The sequence below is a fragment of the Corvus cornix genome, chromosome 2, assembly GCF_000738735.6.
Source record: "Corvus cornix cornix isolate S_Up_H32 chromosome 2, ASM73873v5, whole genome shotgun sequence".
Classification (NCBI taxonomy): Eukaryota; Metazoa; Chordata; class Aves; order Passeriformes; family Corvidae; genus Corvus; species Corvus cornix.
The window spans coordinates 70,101,592-70,124,317 of NC_046333.1; the positions used below are offsets into that span (position 1 = coordinate 70,101,592).

The window sequence follows — 22,726 nt, forward strand, 5'->3', positions numbered from 1 at the left end:
CTGAAGAACACTGTGTGAGCACTTGGAGAACAAAAGACTAATATCATGCTCTACCAACCTTCTGTTTTGGACCTTGTGCTTTTATAATTTTGGCTGCCAACTTGAGACCTGTTGCTTTCTCTTCACATTTGTGCACTTGTCCAAATCGCCCTCTAGAAAAAAGGAGGGAAAAAAATCATCCAGCGGTACAGGTGTCAACTCTGAAAGTAAACTACACTATAAACAACCATAAATTATCCTCTCCCTACTGGCTTTCATTTCAATTGCTCTGTGTTGCTATTTTATCTTGTAGATTGTACTTGCTACTAGTCATTTAGGCACACCAACATCACACACTGTTCTATCGGGTACTACTCCACTTGTGTGATTCACTATACTCACCTCATAATATGCAATGACTAATCCCAGGGAAGTCAAGGATGTACTGTAAGGATAATGCCTCACTTATGTGCACCATCTCCCCCTCTCCATCACATCGTTCTCCCCCATGGGAGCGTTGTGATTTCATGATGAAACAAAGCCTTACCCAAGAGTACGCTGCCATGAAAAATTACAATATCCCACTCTCCTAAATAATGTCAGCATGAGAGATAAGTAACTGCATGGCCTGTCAGATCAGCCTGCTAATCCATCTGAAAACATGCATGTTCTTCCTCACTGAATGGAAGAAGACTGCAACATGTCTCTACATACTGCTGGCTGTAATTTGAGGTAAAGTATTACAGCATCCTAGGAGCCCTGTCATAAAGCCTGAGGGCATCTGGCTGACCTAGAACAATGCCAAACACAGGCCAAGTCTGCTGGTGCCAAACAGTAAGCCAAAATTCACTCACACTGTAAAATCAGCCTCCTCTTTTCATCCCTCTATAAAGCACTGTAACAGCTTAGACTTTCATGACTTCAGCTCTAGAGGGGCATGTGGCCTCCATTGACCTCCCAGGGTGCTTGGCTGTAAATTTGCGCCTTGCTTTCCAAGTCGATTTACTTCACCTGACTTACCCTCCCAGAATTTCATCCTCGTTGACATTATAATAATTGCTGATCCCCACCCTTTTGGCTGAGACAATCCGGTGATCAAATGGTGCTGATGGAGTAGGAATATCATCTAAAAAAGACAAAATACACAGAGAGCATATGAGTGGTCACATGCAGTGCTTGTTTATCTCATATTTTAGTTCCTCTTTTTCCCAGATAAGTTCATTTAAGAACTGAATACACTTACTGTAAGCTTTATAGCTAGGTCTTTCTCTGTTATTGAAGAAGGGTTTTATTTCAGAAGCTCTGGCTCAGAAAAAGAGGTTATTGTTAGGGAGCTACACTACCAAGACAAGGACTCCTTTGCTAAGCTATCATCTTCTGTACAACAGTAGGGAGAGACAAAGTGAAGACCACTGGACTATACCACTGTAGCTTCATACTCACAAGGGGCCTCTGCAATTCAGCCTAATCTCTGATTTTTTTATTACTTTTTCCTCCTCGGGGACAGTTAATAGGCGAGTATGTACTGTAACTCTCCAGTGGGGTAGGGAGAGAAACAACTCTCCTGCAGGCTCAGCTAAGAGAGGCTATTTCCCAGCTTTTGGTGTTCACAGTGAGGAATCCCCTCTTAACTGATTGACAAAACTTGTCCTTCTCCACAGTGTGGTCATCACCTTTAAAGATCACATTTAGAGCTTGTGCACATGAGGGAGTTTCACCCTGGCGGACAGCACTTGGGGTTTCCAATATGGTTCAGGACACACGGTAACTCATATGCTGCTCTGAAGAATTTGTGTCCTTAAAAAATGATGGCAGATAAAAGGTAAAGACGGGCACAGAAAAGTGATGGTTCCCAACATCACACTGCAGCAGCTATGGAGCTTTGGCAGGTCTCTGGTTTCTGGAGGTTTCTGGACCTCCACATGATGGACCTTTCTGCCATCCTGGTGTCAAAATCCCTGCTGGAGACCAGCCCTCCATGCCTAATTTGAACTTTTTGCAGGCTGTTGTGACTTCAATTTCATACCCACATTGTTTTTCATTTGATTGATATTCCTGAGAGTGACCTTTGGCTGACCAAGGTGACAAATACTTCTTCAACCGTTTGGGAGGGCTACAGCCCCAGTGTTTCAACATGAGCTCTCTGGTTTGGAATGCCAGCTCCTTTTTGTGTGAGGCTTGTTGAGCAATTTTAAAACCATTCATTACTCCAGTGAAAATGATCAAAAACACAAACAAGAAACCCCATGACAGCATGTAGCTGGCAGGAACACTTTGGTCATTAATGTAGCTGTAGATTGTCCTTATTCACAGTGAATGTCCATTTTTCCAGGACACAAGCTGTGTACCTAGATTTTTTTTTGACAGTGTTAATAACTTACATGGTCAGGAAGTTAGTTCATGGTCAAGGAATTGTGAAAAGCTGGGGCTTCTGGAAGTTTGCCACCTACTTGGGATTCTGCAAAGTTTGAATTGCAAGTCTGTAAGTATGGGTCTTTGCACGTTACCGAGACCCACAAAATGCCAAGAAAACCTCTAACCTAAGGCAAAATTTGACTCTAACAACACAAATTCCATCAGCACCAGCATGTAAGTGACAGAAGAAAAGGTCTTTTTGAAAGCTCAGCTCAAAACATTACCAAACTTTGGGCAAGGAAATATTCTTTTAAAGACGCCTGACTGCTTTTCAAAACTATGCTTAAGTTTTTGCCTTCAAGATGTTCCCCATGACAGACCCTCTATTTTTCTTTTCCTACAAACCAGAGGGGATTTCTCCCTATTCAAGAACAACTTTCTATTACAGATCGAAGATGCTCCAACAGAGACACTCTAACCTTAACATCATCCCTAACTATCTACCAGGGCTCACAGCAGTTTACGGATTTTAAAGCTTTTGGGCTATCTCCTGTTTTCTGCTACAAAAACCTAGCACAAACCTGCCATAAACATTTCCCTCCCACACTCTCACCCCATTCCCAAAGCAGATAAGTTCATCCTGAGTCCTGTGTACGCACATGCACACACATATAGCTTCAAGTCTTTCACCTCCTCACATGCCATAATTTCACATACAGGAATAGGCACCGAAATTCTCAAACTGGAGGTCTAATATTAGAAATCTCTGCCTCACCGTGGTGAACACTGCTTCAGAGTTCGGTGCCTGAGCACCGTTTATCTGACTGCTCAACAGCATCACTCAGGCTTCCACACAAAAGTCTGTATTTCTTTGCTTTGTAGACTGCAGTTGTTCTCACTTCAGATTACAATGGTACAAATATGAGCAAGCTGGTTTTTCAGGCTATGACCACAGCATTGCAGATTCTCTGTTAACACACATTCTCAACACTTCCACAGGTCGACCGAGTTTGCTGCACCTGATATAATTTCTCCCTCCACTCTGTACTTAGGGGTTTTAGCTCTTTTGTTAAAAGAAAAGGGAGAGAGGGTAGTATTAGTGGAGTAATTGTGGCAGAAGCAGATTAATTGTGAATAATTTCTGACAGAACAGAAGCCTCTAAGATGGAAGCAAGCAGAATCATGTTACTTCTCATCAGTTTAGGATGTGGTCCATGAACAACTGTTTCCCATCAGAGGAACCATGCACACCTTTTTCCGCTACTAATTACAATCACAAAATCATTCACTTCTACAGATACTGCTCTCTGCTCATCACTGCAATACCCATGAAATCAAATGCTTTGCCTTTAGGCTAGTTCCTTGCTTTTTATAGTTTTACATATGCCATCAGTGCTTCCTGCAACTACTCTGCTCTTTTTGTTGTCATCTTTGACTAGGCCTTCATCATGCACTTGATGCTCACTGCTATCACTATGCTCAAATTGGCAGGTCTGCCCAGGGATTGAACTAGAATTTCCTGTACCTTTTTCGCAGCTTTTACACCTGCAAGGACAAAACATGGTATTAGTGCAGAGTACACTTAAAGCAGAGCAACTTTAGAAACATAGGTGAAAAATGCCTACACAGCTATTGAATTCAAATAACATTAAGCTATTTTGTTTCACGGTGTAAAATTAACTAGTTTAATATTCACCTTGAGAAATAAAAATGGCTCTTAAATTAATCACGACAGCAAAATGTTTCTCAGTTACTGAAAACCTCACCTGAGTTCTTCTAAACTTGACATTAGGCTATCAATCTCACCTTTAAAGCAAGGGGAAAGCATTGGAATTCCACTTTGTACATACAGGTTCCTGAGAGCTTAAACCTGTTTATCCCTGAAAGGCTATCTATTAAATCCAGGAAAGAAAGAATTGCAGTAAACAAATTTATCAGGTCAATTGCCTGGGCAAATTATCACATTTTTATGTTGTCCTTTAAGTTACTACATTTTGCAGTAAGTTAATTCCCAGCTGGCAGATGGCCTAATCTATTTTGCTGATGTTATATGATGTTGCAGTATATAAACAAAACTATGGGAGAATTCTCCTCAGAGATAAAGAATAGCCTAACATAATTCCCGTGTTCCTGATATATTTCCCAAGCAAACAACCATAACACACTGCTAATACCGTTTGTGGTAGATTGTTTGCCAGTCTTTTTTAAGAGTATCATTTCACTTAGATCAGAGGCATAAACATATTTTTCACTTTTGTATTGGGCTAAATTTTCACCAATACTTATACAAATCAGCCACTTGGACTTGAAACTTGAATTACACATTTTTTTGAAGCAAGGGTCTCTTCAGAATGTGTAGTTTGAATTTCAGATCTTACCTTCCCTCTGATACCTCATCATCATGACTTTGTTCTGCCACATTTTCCTTTTGGGAAGGAGCTGGTGGTTCCTCAGCACCTTTTTTACTCTTATCAGCATTTCCTTCCCCTTTATTCTCTTTCTCCTCTTGCTGTTCCTCAAATGCATCTTCAGGCACTTTTTCCTTCTTCTTCTCATCTGCTGGGGACTCACTCTCTGTCTCCTGCACAGTTAGTTTTTGACAAGCATCATCAACAGCATCTTCTTCCTGCTGCTTTTCTGGAGTGAAGGATTCCTGAAAAGAGCGTCTCCTATATTCATAATGGCTTCCTAAAGACAAACTTTCTCCTTTCTGCTCTGACTCTTCAGTATCAAATTTGGGAGGATCCACTTCAAGCAGAATGGAACTTTCCCTCTTGGCATTTTCCTTGTTGAGCTTATCAACTTCCTCTTCCCGAGAACAGGACTCACTCTGCTGGATGCGCCCATCTATAAGTAAAGAGGATGCAAAGGAATCTGTCAGTGGTTTCCTGATAGTCAGTAACAGTATTAGAGTAGGGCTGCACACTTAGCATAACTCCTGTTGAATTTTGAACTAGGCATTTGCTTTCCACTCCCACTTTCAAGGTCCATACAAGTGTCACCTAAGCAAGAGCAGACTACTTATTTAAAACTGGGATTTCATGGGTCACAAATGCTTTCTTTGAGACACAGCACTAGAAAATGTTTTTCTCATGCAAAGTTAATGTCAGCCAAGTCAAGGTCAATAAACTCCTCATGCAAAGCATCTTGCCGAACAGTTGGATACCCTGTGCTCACTTATGCTGATGAACACACATGTATTCCAAGCAACTTCACTGGAGCTGCTCAGGAAAGTCATGGCTATTTCTGTTCTATTTCTTAGGAACTAGAGGTTGATCAGAGAAAAAAAATAGTCTAACCTGTTGAATCTGGTGGTTTCTTTTCTTTTGTTTCTGTTTCATTCAAATGTGACCTTTCTTTGATGACCTGTGGGAAGGCAATTGACATATTAGTCAATTTATACAGTGCACATGTTGTGTTCGTCCTCATGAAATCACAGCCATCACAGCCTGTTGTTTTTTTTTTTTTTTTGGTCAAATTCTCTGTGTTCTAACTCACACATTTCTATAAATGATGGTCCTTATTTTAATCACTACAAGCCGATTGAATTGATACCAGTGCAACGCAAGAGAAATTATCTTGGTTGTAATCAGCATCAGTGTTGGCATAAAAACAGCCTAGAAAGGATCAGAACTGAACCTCAGAGACCAAACCAAAGAAGAATCCAGGAATCAGCTGCTGCCCTGTACTAGCTTTTGCTGTTAAAAAACTAGGTTAAACCAGATCTCAGAATATTTAATATTCTAGTAAAATGTTCAGTAATGATCTTACTGACACATATCAAAAATTTTCTTGCTGTTTAATCAACCGTTGGTAATGACTTTTTAAATGATGCAACAATTTATTAAGGGCTGAGACAGTAACCAGGATTTGGAGCGTATAAGCCCGTAACTTCAGCTTTGTACCCTTGTCTTACCTACATTTTACAATGTTGCAGTGACATCTAGAGGTGCTTCATACCAATCCAGGTCCTCACCTCTGCAATTACTGTTCCCTTTGTGGATATTAACTCCTGTTTCTACGCTGTGTGCTCGATATGTTTTTTCACGGGCCACTCCTAGACTGGTTTAGTAGGTGACCACAGCACAACCTGGTACTTGCTGTTGCTTGGTGCTCCTTTTTTCACCTGCCTTCTTCCTCTCACAGTGCTATGGAACTGGCACTGTCATTATAACTATTATTAGATCCACACAGTGTGAAAAGTGCAGATACCTCCAAGTACTTTCCGGACGGACTACCAGCTAAAGCAGTATTGTACACATCCCAACAAAATATACAGGTTCAGGCACTTACTTTTGAGTGTCTTAACCATGTGATCAGTCCCACAGCTCTGGCCACCAACCAGTCCTATTACTAAACATTTGTTCTGGTAAGCCCTCTGCATTTTTTTATGCTTTATTTTTTTATTTTAATTTCATCAGGCTATATAGAAATTAGGCATGAAATCAAAGCAATGTGTATCCACTATAAGCAGAGTTCAAGGGAAAGGAAATTCCATGAGAAGCCAAAAGAGTGGAGACAAACTGAATGTAACTGCATGGAGCGATTTCAACAGGACTTGTTCACAAAATCTTGATCTGCAAGGGACAAAGAAACTGTAACAAAAGCATAAGACCTGAGACTGACAATTATTTGGGATGCAGTTTGTCCCAGGAAACTGCAGGCCACAAAATGAAAAAGGCCACAATACAACCAGGTAAATACCCTCGAAATATAAATCGGAGCCTTGTTCCCACAGAACTTAAATATAAATGTAATGTTGCCAGATGGAACACAGGGAATCAACCAGTGCTCTAAAAAGCAATAAAAAAAATAAATAAAATAGGGAAAAGCCACAGACTTATTTATTCTGCCCTGTGTTGGCAATTAGTAATGCACTCGGATTCCTGTAAGTATGTCAGCCTCTCTGTACCGCTGAGGACATCAGCTCTGATCAAACACAGTCAGCTGAGCAAATAACCAGGGAAATGGCCTCCAAGCTCTTTGATGCACGAGGCCAGGTTTCACTTTTGCATTCAGAATTAATTGCAGACACACAGCACTTCCAACTAAATATTGCTGTAGTTTTGCAGGTGTGAAATACAGAAGCCAGCTTTTGAAAATCCGTCTAGTGGAAGGAACACTGCACAGTGCTGAATACCTGAGACTGCCAGGGCATTACATAAATTACTACCGTGTTTATTCAAGCACCATTTCTGATCTCTGACATTTTACCAGCAGATGCCAGCAGATGAGGAGTTCATACTAATTTAAATGAAAAAAAAAAAAAAAGAATACAAATGAATTATTTACTGATCTCCTTCAGAATCAATTTGCAATAAATATAGGGTCAAGAGTACACTAGAGTAAGAAATACAAATATAAGGACTAGATATTGAAGTACTTGTAAATACATGAGTAGTTTATATATGAATAACCCAGTTTTCTCCACATTTTGCTGTTTGTAGCAACATGTGACTTCAATTTGTCAAATCTTGACCAGGCAATAAAAGCAAGAACTTTTGCACATTATTTCTCCCCTCTAAAGGGTGGGGGTTCTCCAGGTTCTCTAGAGCTGACAGAAATCAAATTATCCTTCCCATCCCAGCCACAGGCGGTACAAAGACCTCCTTGTAGTTTGTCAGGGGCATGCGTGATGTCCAGCCCCAGGCAGCTGAGCAGCTGCTCTGAGAGCCCACAACTCCCAAAAGCTGTGACACTCTTTGAAAATCTCATCTGAAAGGTGTGGTGGTTTGTTAAAGACCTCTATCCCACCTAACTACTCTTCACACCACTCCTCTTCCCTCAGTCTGTTAGAGCTTTCTTAAGGCTCTTTTTAACTTAATCCCTAACAATGTGTTATTTATTTATGTATTATTCCTCCAAAATAGGTTACATGACTTTCTACAGTCTGTATTTTCTAAAATGACTGTAATCAATATTTCTTAGTAGAAAACATTTTTTCCCCTTTCTGTAATGATTTGAATATTAAAAAAAAATTAGGGAAATGGCAAATAGTACTTTTTCCTAGTCATACAAGCCAAAAACTTTCAATGAATTTTACATTTTCATTTCACAAATATAAAAGTTTGTGTTGTAACCCTGTAAAGTATACCACAGGAAAAAGATGTCTGTATCTACACAATTTTTAATTGTGTCTTCAAAAAAAACATTTTCTAGACTTAAACATATTCTTTCACAGAATTCTGCCAGACCCTAAGCAAGAGAGACAGATTAAAAGCCCAGGTGATGATACAAAATAATGTGAGATAGTCCAGAGGCTGAAACTTCAGTATAGACCAATGGAAAAAGAAAAAATTGGAAATTATTTAAATTGACTTTAGAAACCTGCAGAAATTAAGCAAAAAGCAATAATATATATAAATATAATATATTCTAATAGAAATTTCAAATGGAGCAAGAAATTAATGTCTTTTATAGACATCTGACTCCATTTTAATGATCTGTACATGGTTAAATTCCTTCTTTATACTGAAGCAGTCCTACCCTTGGAATGTTTTTTTAGTTAACTTCCAGATTTTTTTATTCACCTAATAAAACTCTTTGATTCTTTTTTTCCTACTGCAAAAATTTCTGTAATGAATGGCCTCATGAAGCAGCCACAACCATTCAGTTAGAGGTCCTTTATCACCCCTTCACATTTCACTTGATACCAAGACAATAACCTCAGCTTCCATTTGCCAATACCAAGACACAAACCTTTGCATATGCCTAAACCACATTTTAACTCTGTGTCACTTTCTCATGTTCTTGATAGTTTGCAGAGCTCTATTATGTCAAGATAACCTGGTTTTGTGTAAGATCTGACCACCACTCATTTATCAAAATTATTAAGTTACTTGAGATTTGCAATTAATGAGTTTCCCTAACAGCCAGAACCCAGCCATGGGCTTTGCCACCTGAGCACTGTACTGAGGATGCTCCCAGTATCTCCTCACTGGTTCCCAGGAGAGTGCAGAACGTATGACAGAGCCCTCGGGGCAACCACATGCATGGTGATGTCTCCTGTGCCATCCACCAAAGCTGGAATCCATCTCCTCCTGCACTTTCATATTCCTCTTCAATACATACCCTTTTCTTCCCCCACCCCCCACAGCAGTGTAAAATATTCAGTGAGAGCATTTTTGATACAAACTTGTAAGTGCTAAAAACCATACACATGGGAGTTCTGCTTTTATTGGTAGGTGGTGCATCTGCTTCCATGTCATTATTTTTTTTGGTACACTATAACAACTGCTGGCAAAGATTCTGACTCTTGCATGATTTTGATAGAGCTCCTTGAACTAGATAAAGAAATCATTCCTCTGTAAAATAAAAACTCAATCTACAAATATTTTCTAACCACACACAAAAAATAAGCTCTGAACCATGAGAATTGTGATTCCCCCAATACAAAATACAAGAGAAGTTCTATGTGACCTGCTGCTTTGAAAATACGTAGGTAATGAGGTAACAACCTCTGTATGTGAAAAATCCCTCAGAGCAATATCATCCTAGGGAAGAAGCAGAAAATCAGTGAAGCCAAAGTGCTGTCCATTCCCCACGAAAGTTTGCTGACTTCCCACCCCCTGTGCTGGAGAAGAAGTGGCTGTCCTGTTTCAAATGGATGCTTCCTCCTGCCAGGCCATTCTTCTCAAAACCACGAATCTTACACAGAAGAGTAAAAAAGGCTTTCATGCAACCAGGCTGAGGACAGAGACCATAGCCTTAGTGAAGATGCAACGGGTTCCACTAACAGTGACAGGTTGGTTCTAAACATCTTACTTTTGTCTTGAGGTCTAGTTGCTGTCATTTAACAGAGTCATTTTCAGGCACAAGAAGAGCTCTGGAGGTAGATCTTTTAACTCCAATTGATTGGTTCCCTTTTAATGTCTCTGGAATACACAGAGGCCTGTAATAATCACCAACAAATCTGAGGCTACTGAGACACCCACTAAGACCAGAGTACTCATCATTATCTGGCTTTGACACATCCTTTCACTGCATCTGGGAAATCAAATCAACCAGTTACTATCATTTTTGAGTTTCTCAAATCAGGAGCAATGTCAGGCAAGCACAAGTACTGAAGATTTCAGCTACTTTTCTTACCAACACATTGGACAGCCTCACATCTATCCCTTCTCTATACTGCTCAATGTCCTTACATGTGTGATGACTGACAGGGTGCACATGTGCCTCATATGCACCTGTGCCACTGCTATTAAATGGGTCATCCTCCTAAGTGGGTTCCAGTACTGTCACAGTGTGAGAAAGGAGGAAAAAATTCCATCTTGAAAGCCAAATCACCAGCAGATCTTTATAACTGTGGGGACAAACCACCCACTTGTCAAACTACTCAGGCAATTTTTTTACTACAGTATCAGTTAAGTAGCCTCACTATTAAGAGAGTATTTCTCAACTTAACTAACTCAGCTGAGCTAAGCAGGCAATGGTATGGATGGAAAATATCTTCACACTCTATGAACTGCCCTTCCTAAACTTTTCTCCAAGATCACACAGTTGTGAGATTTCCATCCAAAGGGTTATAAACTTAAGAAATCATCTCCTACAGCTTTGATGACTCACTTTGAATTGGACTCCAGAAATGCAGGTTTCCTAACAATTCATTTAAGAAGAAGGGAGTTTGGTTTGAGGGGAAAGACCTGTTTGGGTTTTTTTAAATTTTTCCCTTTATAGAAAGACTGTGGTCCTGTGGCACCTCACCATGCAGAACCCAGCGAATGAAATGTGGTGGGGCTCATTCCAGGCTCTCTTGGGGCTGCTGCCCAGCCACCCATCACTGCTCCTTCTCACTACTGCATGTGTATGCAAAAGCCAGGGTGCTGCCAGGATGGCACCAAATTAGTTGTGTTTCAAAGCAGCCACCCTTGTTACTAAAACTCAGTGTGGTGGAGACGCCACATTTAGTTGCAATAGCACTCTGCTACCAGAGGATATGGTCAACCATGGTACCCCTACACTTTCTGATAGGGGCTGAGAGGAGCCATTACCAGAAAACTGCCTAAATGTCAAGGATATCTGATGACAAAAGGTGAATTTTAGATGGCTGCAGTGGACAAAGACTTCCTCCCTGAGCAAATCCCTCCTACCGCTGTCTCACCTCTTTGAGTAACCTTCTGCTTTTACAGGACTGCTCTCTGATGAGCTGCCTTGCTTTGCTTTCCTGCACTTAGCAGTTATCTCTTTATCTTCATCATAACGTCTCCCTAGTTTTGCAAAGGAATTGTAATGGATTCCTACAATGGTCACTCTAACACATAGGCATTCATGTCAAGCCCGAAACCCGTCCAATGTGGCATGTAGGTATTTAGGAATTAGCTGTGTCTACTTTGATTTCACACATTTTCAGACTTGCAGAGACAGAAAAACCCCAACAGTGTTCAGGAAGGGATCCTACGCAGGGAACATCGTACAGCAGACAGCAAGTTCTGAGTGTAGATGAAAACAACGTTAAACAGCATTATGAATTGAAAAGGCACGAAACAACTCCTATGGCTGTCACTAAGGGAGAGAACAGGGCAAAACAAGATGGAAACATTGTCCTGAGAAAACTTACCAGTTTTAGAGAGAGAATTTTAACTCTGATATACTACAGCTCACTCAAAAGCTGAAATTCTTCTACCAAGATATTTAAGTAAAGGCATCAGTCCTGAGGGAAAGAAGAGCATTCTCAAGTATAATGGCAACTGAGAGTGCTGACCAGCTGCATTGCCCAAGCAACACGCAACCCATCTGCTGAAATTCTGCAGAAATCTCTACTATTGAAACCACTGACCACAGCAGAAACTCTTGCAAATAGATTTTAAAAAGAAAAAAAAAAACAACCCAATTCCTACTTATTTGGCTGAAAGAATAAAAATACACGGAACATGGCCAATTTGGAGAGAATTTAAACAATACATAAGGGACCTGTTAGCATTTGTAGGCAAAATGAAGGAATCAGAACAGTTATAGACTGAGGCTGAATGGATCTTAAAACACATGTGGCAAACAGCAGTTTCATTGTGGGCTCCTACTAAAGCAGCCAGTGACCTGCAATTGCAGTGTGATACCTGCGCAGGAGGTACACAGGGTTCAAGCAGAAAACACAGCTCCCACCGCTGGCATGTCTTTAGTGTGGGAAACAGCCCCAAACTGCTAATGGTTGTTATTCCTCAAGCAAAGCCTGTAGAAATATCAGGAAACCAAAGCTACAGACACTTGCAGGCAACTGCAGGAAGTTCAACACTACTTTACGATGGCAACAAAATGGACTTTCTGGCTCTCCAGATGAGTATTTGCAGGTTAATAGTACAGAATCTCTAAACTCTTTAATTTGGAGGAAACAAGTGAAGTATTATTTTACCCTCTTTCTTCATAAGTGAAAGAAGTAGGATGGAAAACGAGTTATAGACAGGAACATTTTGCAACAGGATTATCAGACTACTTAAAAAGGTGAATTTGAGGAAAACCTCAAGGCTTTTAAAGACACTTACTGTAGAACTGCTGATTTTCCTGAGTGGCAATAGTGACAAAATAACTTAAACGATGAGTAGTACACGCTACTCCTCTCAGCCATGTGGTGATAAGGTCATGCTGCACTCAGTGGAAAACGACTGGGAAGCATTTGGCAGCATCGACAAAGCATGAAGTGTCTCCAAGCTATACCATATAACAGCTTCAACCCAAACCAGAAAGAAACTAAACTCCTGTATGAGGCAGTGGAGGTATTTCAGGATGGCAGTAAAAGGCAGGAAAGCAGAAATTTGCTTCAGAAGAGAGCAATCCCTATATTTTGCAAGAGCACAAAATATGCCTGTGGAGTCTGTGATTAGGAAACTGTTCCAGCTGCTGCTGATGCCAGGAGAGAGATTACACACCCCAGCTGCTTACTGCTCTCTCATTCCCCATCTTCCCTCTCTGTTCTGCCTCTTTCACAGCTCTCTACGTAATATGGTTCTGTAAAAAGAGACAGTTAGGAAAAATTAAAAAACAGTACTACATTAAGCAAAGAGCAGCACCTCTCTAGAGAAGGAAGGATGGAAAGACAGGTAAGCAGTAGGTAAACACTATTCACTGCCTTATCCTGTTGTACCTATGGCCACCCACTGCACCACCTACTAGTAATTCATTCATAAGTTATGATTGGATTATTTTGCAGAACCAGGCTGGGGACAGACAAACATTTTTCAGACAGCTCAGCTGTTAGAACTAAGAGATGGCATTTACTCATAGCTGGAGCAGGGTGGATGACAAATAGGAACATCATCCAAAACATCTGACCATCTCCAGCAGTGCATAGAAGTGGCTACTGTCCTTCTGAACTAACTGTAGTGAATAGATTGCCTTGTTCGTGGCTGTACAGAAACAGAATAGGACTGTGCATGTCTAAAGGGATTGAAGGGTTGCTCAGTGTTGCCACACAAAGTCCACCTAGGATACAAGAGGTGTTGTTCTTACTGCCTGGCAGCTTGCACTTCTATGGGGTCAGCACTGTTCAAAATTGTCATCTAGAGACAGGAACGAGGATTCTGTTAAGAGAAGCAAGGATTGGTATTTGCACATTTGGGTAAATTTGTTCATTGCTACATCAGGTATTAGTGCTGTATTTCAGGTGTAAAACTCTTCAAGGGTGAGATCCCCTATTTTTCTATTCCTTTGCTTTTCCTTTTACTTTAATCACAACTATAGAAAATATATAGAAAAATATGGAGATCCAGTTCAAATATGGAGGCATGAGCAACCAACTTCACAGTGCCTCCTGGATCAGTATTTTCACTAACTTGCTCAGAGATCCTATTCTTACCATCTCACCCAGAGGAGAGTCTGCTTGCCCTAAATGCTGGTCCACACTGTCTCCTACTAAGCTGACAGCCAAGCTCAGCAGTCTCTGCTGAAGGATATCATTCCATGTTCTGTTACTCCTAATGCAGGGCTGACTTTAAGTCTGTTTTTACTTAAACCTAAGATGACTAAGTGTTTACCAAAGCCAGCTGTTGTTCACAGGATAGCCTGGTAATTTTATGATGCTCCTTTTCTAATAAATCAAACACACAGAGAGGAGGTAACGACAAGCTAACATATGTATGCTATCTCATAAAACAAACAAAATATAAACATAATAATATCATCAGCGTGATTCCAGACATGCTCATGCTGCCTTTCCTAAGCCCACATGCTAGACAAGTTCCTACCAAGTCCACTCAACATCTCCAAGAGTCTGCCTAAATAAAAATGAATCATTGAGGGGATTACAAATGTAGCTGCTGTTGGAAAAAGACAGAGACTCCACTTACTCCCCTCTTTACTGGGTCCTTGTCTGTAGGCTACCTGTTTTCATCACGTTAAAGGCCCCTTGCCTCTACTTCCAGGTCTTTCATAGCACTGAACTCTCCATGGGGCACCTGCATCTCTACCATCCTGGCTCCTCTCTGACCCACCAGGAGCACAAGCTCCTCCTGTTCTGCTACACCCGTTGGTTACCACAAACTTACCAGCAAAGCCTCCAAGGTCCTCTCCTTTCTCCAAACCAGTGTTTCTATTGCAGAGAGCCTTGCACCTACTCTGGTCTCTAGGAGCTGCCAGTTCATTAATGTGGCAGGCCTGATTCAGTTTACATTTATAAATAGTTTAGATGAATATATACTTTCACCAAGATAAGTAGATCTCTACCAAAAACTGCAGAGATGGCAGCATTACAGAGATGACCTGTGGGTCTCATTCCAATGGGGCTTTTACAACAGAAGTTTTCATTGATGTTTTGAAAAGTAAAAGAAGGCCTAAACTCAGATGCTCAAAATAAATAATCTTTTCTTATCCAAGTAATTGTATAAAACAAGAAAACTTCTCTCTTGTTGAAACTCCTTTTTTTTAAACCAGCCCAGCCTGATGTTCAAGAAGGGCCAGTGATGACGATTTTTGTTGTCAGTCTTCTTTGGCAAGGAAGCTATTTTTCTCTTCAATTAATGATGCTCTGGAAACAAGGATGCACAATTTATATCCTTACATAGTGAAAGATCAGTCAGTTCAGCTGATAGAGCTTTACAAGATGTTCCTCTGTTGCTACTCAGCACTGACTGATATTTTTATAGTTTCCTTTGCAGGCTCAAATGCTTCTTGTCTATCAAAGAAGTGGGGTTGCCTTAGGGTAACCAAGCTGAAAAGCACACGGTTTGCTGACCAGGCTATTTTGAATAATATTGGGTGCAGCGCTTCTTTTTTTCAAGGAACGCTGTTTCCATTAATACCTTCACATGATGTTTTTCCTGCTCAAAAACTTTAGAAAAACAAACTCAAAAACTATTCTTTAAATGAACCAAAGAGTAAAGCCTGCATGTGAATTTTTGGGAGAAAAAAAATTAAGCAAAACAAAACAAAATATGAAAGGCAACCTTTTTGGTTCACTGTGGGTTAATTAAATACCAGCATACTTTGTCAGAAGAAATGCCTTAATTTTCTTTACCAAAAAATAAATACTCAAGCTACCTTACAAGAACTTATTAGAGTCAATAGAGTCTTTCAAGAGATTTTTGGTGGCTTTTAATCTGAACTTTAAAGAACATGATGGAACTCTCATTATGGTAACACAGGCATTTTTTTACCCAGGGAAGTTTACACAAGCCACAGCTCCAGTTACGGTAACCCTACCTCAGATCCCAGTTTAGAAGTCCCCTAGTCCTCACCAATGCAGAGAAATAGCAGATCAGAACAGCACACTTAAGATGTTCTTTGAAATAAAGGACAAACATATGTACATGCCCTGACCCAAGGAGGCTTTTTACCAGTTCCACTAATCTCTAGACCCTGGTGCTCATAATATGGCTGCTGCAACTTGATTCCCCCAGATAATTATAAATCCAGAAAAGATCATTGTAAAATTCATGGCCAGGACCCAAGACTCCTGAAGCCTGTCAATCTTTGTTATGTTCTTTGTTGTTGCGTTTTACAGCTGCAAAGGAATAATTAGGAAAAAATGAAGGTCTGTATAACAAGTAGATTTTTCTATATCTTTTCCACTGAAACTTGCTCAGCTTGTCCTTATACTTTTCACTTCTAGAGCACATTGGTTGTTCTTTCTTAAATGTCAACAAAACGAAAAAGCTGAGCATATAGCAGAACACATCCGTAGCTTGCAATGATTCCTGCCAAGATGAAACACAAACCTGGCTCACCTTTTCATTTTTCTTCTTGAGCAGGTCACCAGATGTTGTCTCTGAGAAAATGTGCATCCTAAAGGGATGTCCAGCTCCTGCCTTGCAAACTTTACGTTTTTTAACATGATGTTTTACACTTGAATTATGAATTATTAATGTTTTCACCTTCTCTACCAGAGGTCCTACAAGTTTCTGTAGTCCAGAAACACTTTGTTCAAGTCCATCTAGCCTTTTAACCTGCTGCTCTGCTTTCCTGTTTATATCAGAAAGAGATTTTCTCATTTTAAGGCAAAGTCCCTTCATTTCGTTATTTTTCAATTTTTTGTTTCTTTCCATCCTTAATCCAGGTTCAGATGCTTCCGCCTTTACCATCTCAATGTCTTTTTCAATGCAACAGATTTCTTGGGAAACACTGTTAAGCTTCTTAAGGACATTGTCTTGCAGAGTCAACAGTTTATCAATTTTCTCTTCAAGGGAGGCAAACTTCACATCCATGATGTTGAAACTTTCAGATGTGCTGACATTACTTCTCGCAACACGAAGAATTTGAGGAGGTTCCATTCCATTACCTGGCCCTTGGTTTTGCAAAGTGTTTGGATCGAATATTTTGGCCAAATTGTTGACCATAGACGTAGAAGAGCTCTGCCTGCTGGATGTGGTCATTTTGCTGGTTTGGGTATGGGAAGGAAATGCTCTGATGATCAGCTGCTTGAGGACAATATCAGTTGCAAAGGCTTTCCATCCAGGCTGCTCAGATATACAGCCAAGTTTGGCAACTCCAGCTCAACTAATTTAAAAACTACTCTCATATATTTGACTAAAACAGAGAAAAGAGACACTCAAATTGTTTAGGAGAAAAATGCCTTTCATCCATTCTTTTCTTTACAAATATTTATCTATCTGTTTCTAAATTAAGTGAATATGGAGATGCATATCCTAAATGCACTCGGTTCAGTGATATCAGCCTAGCAAGGTCTGAACTATTTGCACTCCAATGGCATTTGATAGCAAAAAGGCTACGCGATACATGAGAAGTCATTAAGGGTAGAGAGAATTTGGCAGTGGTGTTGCTGCTTTTCAAAAGCCTAGCATGTAATGTGACCCCTGCTCTGAAGAGAATAAGGGTCCTTACAGGGAATTTAAGTGTGGATGCTTGAAATTGCTATGTTTTAAGGTAAATTTTTCAGATGAAAACTTCTATTCCTTGAAAAGCCTGTTATGCCAGGCAGGAAGTCAATAGAGTGGTAAAAAACAAATACATTAAAGAAAGTAAAACAAGAAGGAGATGCTGGAATGCAAATATTTGGGAAAAAAAAAATCAGAGCCTTTTTATCTATCTTATGTCTCAGCTATCACATAGTTAGCTGTTTATGCACAAGTAGTTAACTCCATAGCTAACATCTTAATTTAGTTCTGTATTTATCAAGACTGTTCTAATTTGCTACAAATTAAGAGACTTGTGTTTTACTGTGATCTGGTCATACAAATACCAAAATAGAACATTTGATACTCAGCTCTTCTTTGTTTCCCTGACAGTAAATGTCTTGTGACCAGTAATTAGTATTCCTAACTCAAACAGTTTATTTAAGTTTTGCTTTTGCAAAAAGACTTCCGTTTCTTTCAGAAAGACAGCACTGGAGAAAAAAGAAATTCCATTACTAGGAAGAGGATTCCCCTAAGGGTAGGTCTGAATTGTTGAACACCTTTCATGTTGGTTAGAAAAATAAAAACAGAATTTGAAAGAAAGAATAAAACCAGCATTTCTCATCTCAAGTCAGCTATACTCCACAGGAGCAAGAAGCAAATCAGTATGGATCAGCTTGATGGAGACAGACTGCCTCTGAAACACAAAGAAACAGCTACCTTGGACAAATGTCTGCCATAGATTGACCACACATAGGCCAGTCTGCACTGCTGCCACATCTTTGATAGAAATAAACACATAAAGTTGGCCAGATGGTTGAAAAACAGCCAGACTGTTGCTCTGCTCAAAGGATCAAGAGCTTCTTTTGTGATCCCTGTGAACTATTTCTTTTGACAACCCCAGTTTCTCCATCCTTTAAACAGGGAGCATGAGGGATAATTAGGTAAGGGACATAGTGAGTTCTGAATACCTAACACACTAAATAGTCTTTCAAAATTGCATGGTCTTCTCTTCAATTTTAGGTGCCAAATGTGTCTTTTAGAGTCAATCACAGCTGAAGTTTTCAAAAGCTTCCGAAGGCATTCTTCTGCAATCATTTGTGACTCAACATGTAGTCAGTGTTGATAAGGATAAGCCAATTCAGGAGTTTATTCTCCAGTTACTGCAGGTTCATAAGTACATTTGTCACCACCTGGGATCAGTATGTTACTGCAAGTGAAAGTGAACTGTGTTCATGCATGACCCTAAAACATGGATTGAATGTTTTAAATAACAGACATTACCAAGAGCTGGCCATCATGTGTTACTGTGCACAGCACATTCACTGAGAAGACTGAGAAGGTTAAATATTTTTTAAAATAGGAAACAAGATTAAAAAGAACCCCAAACAGTCTAAAGATCTCTATTTCATGAAAAGAATAATATACAGGACAGCAGTTAAAAAAGAGGAAGTAATAACAAAGCAAAGAACATCACATCAGTTCAAGCAGAGTAGGTATATTTGAAGACATTTTTCTTCTTCTGTTCATCTCTGCTAGAAACATGAACTAAACTCTCCTGGCAGTTTCATATCTGCAGAAGCCCCTGTTGGACACAAACTTCCAGAAGAGGCATTTGCATATCTGTAAACTGGCCAGGTTTGAAAAGCCATTTATCTTGGATGAAACATCCCTGCAGGCGTTCACAGTCAGCTTTCCCCTGTCCCCTGTCCTCCCTGCACACAAAAAAAATAGGTTAGAGATTTATTAGATCTTGCCACCCATCCAGCTAGGACTCCTGATCGGGGGAATTTCAGAGGCAAAGACTGTTAGGCACAAGGATCCTCTCCAAAAGGAACATTTTGTTGAAGCAAGAAATTATTAAAAGAAAAAAAAAGGACATACAGACAGCAGTGGTAAAAACATGTGTTATATTACTGTGCACAGCCACATATGTTAAACATTTAAATCTCTGCTAAGAGTTGCCCTGGGAAATGCTATGTGAAGTACCTCAAACCAGTACTATAAACACTAATAAAAATTTTAAGCTCTCTGAGGTAAGATCCTATTATCAAGTATCATCTGTAAAGTCCTACTGATTTAATATTTTACCATGACATACAAAAATGCCAGACACCGAAAGGGTAGAAAGCAAACTATAGAAATGCTTCATTAAAAGTTCATCAGTATGTTTGTGGTTCTGTCTGAAGCTGAACTGAGAGAACTGCTGTGTAGGGGCTTGAAAATAGGAATAAATGAAAGAAAATGAACATCAGCTTGTTTTCTAGGCTCAGAAAGCTCTTGCCAGTAACTTCTTCACAGCAGGGAATCTGTGATCCCTGTCTCTTGGACTGTAAAATTGAACCAATCTTACATATCCAGATACTTTTCAGGAGTTCAGTGAGAATTAATTACTTAAGGGAAAGTGATCTGTAAAAAACAGTGTAATTTAAAGTATTTGAACATTTCCTTCTTAGTGCTGTGAATTATTACTGCTACGCTATGAAATTCAATAGTACTATATGTAAATAATTTGAGCCATTTATAATAACCAAATAGATGAATGCAGCTTTCCTAGAAACGAAAATAATCTCTTAGCACCTGCACCTATCATAAATGCACAAAATAAGCCCATATAACAGCATTCTTATTTTCATCTCACAAACTTTAATGATGACTGATCATTGGATTTGCACAGCACCAAAATTACTTAAAAGTCTGTTGGAAACTAAGGGTGTAAGCTGCAGCAATGGTTACTTTCCATGAATTGAAAAAAGAGAAACACAGCTGACTGAAATACTTTGGAAAGAAAGCAATTCCACTAGTTTTAAAGATTACATGATTCCCCATGTTCCCAACATTGCATAATACTACAATTCAGAATATTAACACTAGGCCGCTGCACCATGGCAGAGACCATGTGAGCTCAAAGGCTGACATTGAACCTTGGGAACTTTTGCACACAGGTGTAACCAACACCTGCTAATCAACTGAGAAAATGTATGGTATTTGATAATCTGCCATACAGCCTAATTTCTTATATACAGCTGCTGCCGTGTTGATGATGAATTCTTTTGAGTGGTTTTTACATAATAGAAAATTAACCTGTAGTTCTCAATTATTTCAAGGTCAGTTGGAAAAGGCCTTAAAGCAGTGTATATTATTTTCCAAGTATAGTGGCATTGAAAATTAGGAAGAAATAGCAATTAAGTACCAATGGATACACAGTAGCTCCTACTGTGGCTTTCACATTTTTAACGTATCTGCAGACATGGTACAGTGAGCCTGTAAGAGATGTTACAAAACTCTGTACCTTACATAGACATAGTTAAATGGGCTATAGGTGAGGATTGGACAGACTGGAGAAGTAAATTTTTCTTTCTGATTTCTCTCTTGAGCTCAAATTGCAGCCAGTGTTATTTTCTCTGCACACACAAATATGGAAAGCTGGCTAGCATTAGGAAATTATCCCAGCATACCTATTTGCTCCCTAGCTCTATAAGCTGTCTGCTTCTGAAAGTGATCCTCCAGTTCAGAGATGCCCAGACCAAGCTTTTAGCACATTCTGCCCCAAAGCCAGTAAAAGGCAGGAGGACCTCAGTTCCACAGTGTTTGTATCTCAGTTTCATAGGCATTAGAGAAAAAAAATGGAAAAAAAATGTCATAGCCCAAAACATCCAAACAGTTTCTAATCAGTAAGAATATGTAATATTTGTGGTTCTTTTAATTTCACGTGACAACTTACCAGTCCAAAGAAAGCCTGCCTTCTGCTTAAAAAAGTTGTTCACTAAGTTTTCACCAATTCTTGGTCCTCTGATCATACAGCTGAGCTGTTAACTACCCTGCCTTACCTTATCTTGTTCTACTGGACCCATGCTACCAGGAGTTACCCTCTCCCTCCCTGCTTTTTTAGACTGACTCTTTTCAATTTAGTTCTGTTCAGTTCTTCATTTTTCCTAACAATTAAAGGTCCAGACAGTGCACCTCATAAATTTATGTCTGCTGGCATCAAACATTATAAACAAGAACACAAGTGGAAATGTTTGAGTTGTAGAGTCTTATTCCAACGTTTTTGGGCTGTAAGCCATGTATCAGGATATGCCATATTTTGTGGAAGACTGCAACCACTGAACTTTATCTGGAGAACATGGTACACATTCATCAATCTTGAGTTGTGCTAGATAAGGTATCTCCAAAACTCCCATGTCCAGTTTAATATTTTACTGCTATGGAGGAGGTGTTTTCCCCTCAGAAATAACATGGGGACACCTGCCATGCATGAGTTTGCAGCATGTGTGTGATGCACGCTCCACATTCCAGCCATTCCTCACTCATATGTGTAAGCAGCATATGTTCTCCTGACATTTCTGTACCTAGGTCCTGGCAAGAATTGGGTTTAAATAGGGAATATATTAAGGAGAGCAGGCTGCAGGTATGTGAACAATTAGCTCTGACTTCCTGAGTTTTCCTAAACCACTATCTAAATTTTCCTTGGTGCATGCAACTGAAGCTGATTTCTTCCTGTGCCATCCATGATGACTAGAATAACTTGTTCTCTTCTCTTCTGAAAATACATTTAATGTATTTGAAGTTTATTATTATGTCTCCCTCTCAGTATTCTCTCAAATATGTAGTTACTTTGCACACAAAAACATATTACCATTTCCTAGAAGTGATCAGTATTAAGAAAAATGGGGGGATTTTTTTTCTTGAATATTTTTCTGGAGAAGTTGCCTTCCTAGATGAAAAGAAATTGCAGATAGTCTGTGTTTGTGGATTTTTAAGAAATTCATTTGTGAAAATTGTACAAGCTGACATGTTACGCTGTATCTCCTAGAAAACAATGTTAGATTTGTCTTTCCTTAGAACAATGGATCTTCTTTTCAATTAAAAATTTGTTTAAATCTTTAAAATAAAACCTCAGGACAGTGAAAATAAAAACTGCATAAACATATAGCATGAGTCAGCTTTTCAGGAGCCCACATAAAATTACTACCCATTGTTTTTTATTTCAATGAGTTAAAATAAGACCTTTGTAAGATTTTCTACAATTATCTTACTTTTCTGCTGACTTCTCATTTATTTTTATTCTTCTCAATGTCTAGTTCATGCCTTATATATCCCTGCCCTATATATCT

The 22,726-nt window shown here is 39.5% G+C and overlaps 1 protein-coding gene across 1 annotated transcript in view; it reads right to left on the minus strand.

The window, feature by feature from the left end:
• Positions 1–22,726, minus strand: part of MYLK4 (myosin light chain kinase family member 4) — a 78,081-nt gene that overhangs the window by 11,947 nt on the left and 43,408 nt on the right. The window contains exons 3-7 of the mRNA XM_039549268.1: positions 5,634–5,700; positions 4,713–5,181; positions 3,860–3,879; positions 1,000–1,105; positions 59–152 (exon numbers count right to left, since the gene is read on the minus strand). Coding sequence (XP_039405202.1) covers positions 59–152; positions 1,000–1,105; positions 3,860–3,879; positions 4,713–5,181; positions 5,634–5,700 — 756 coding nt within the window. The remainder of the gene's footprint in view (positions 1–58; positions 153–999; positions 1,106–3,859; positions 3,880–4,712; positions 5,182–5,633; positions 5,701–22,726) is intronic.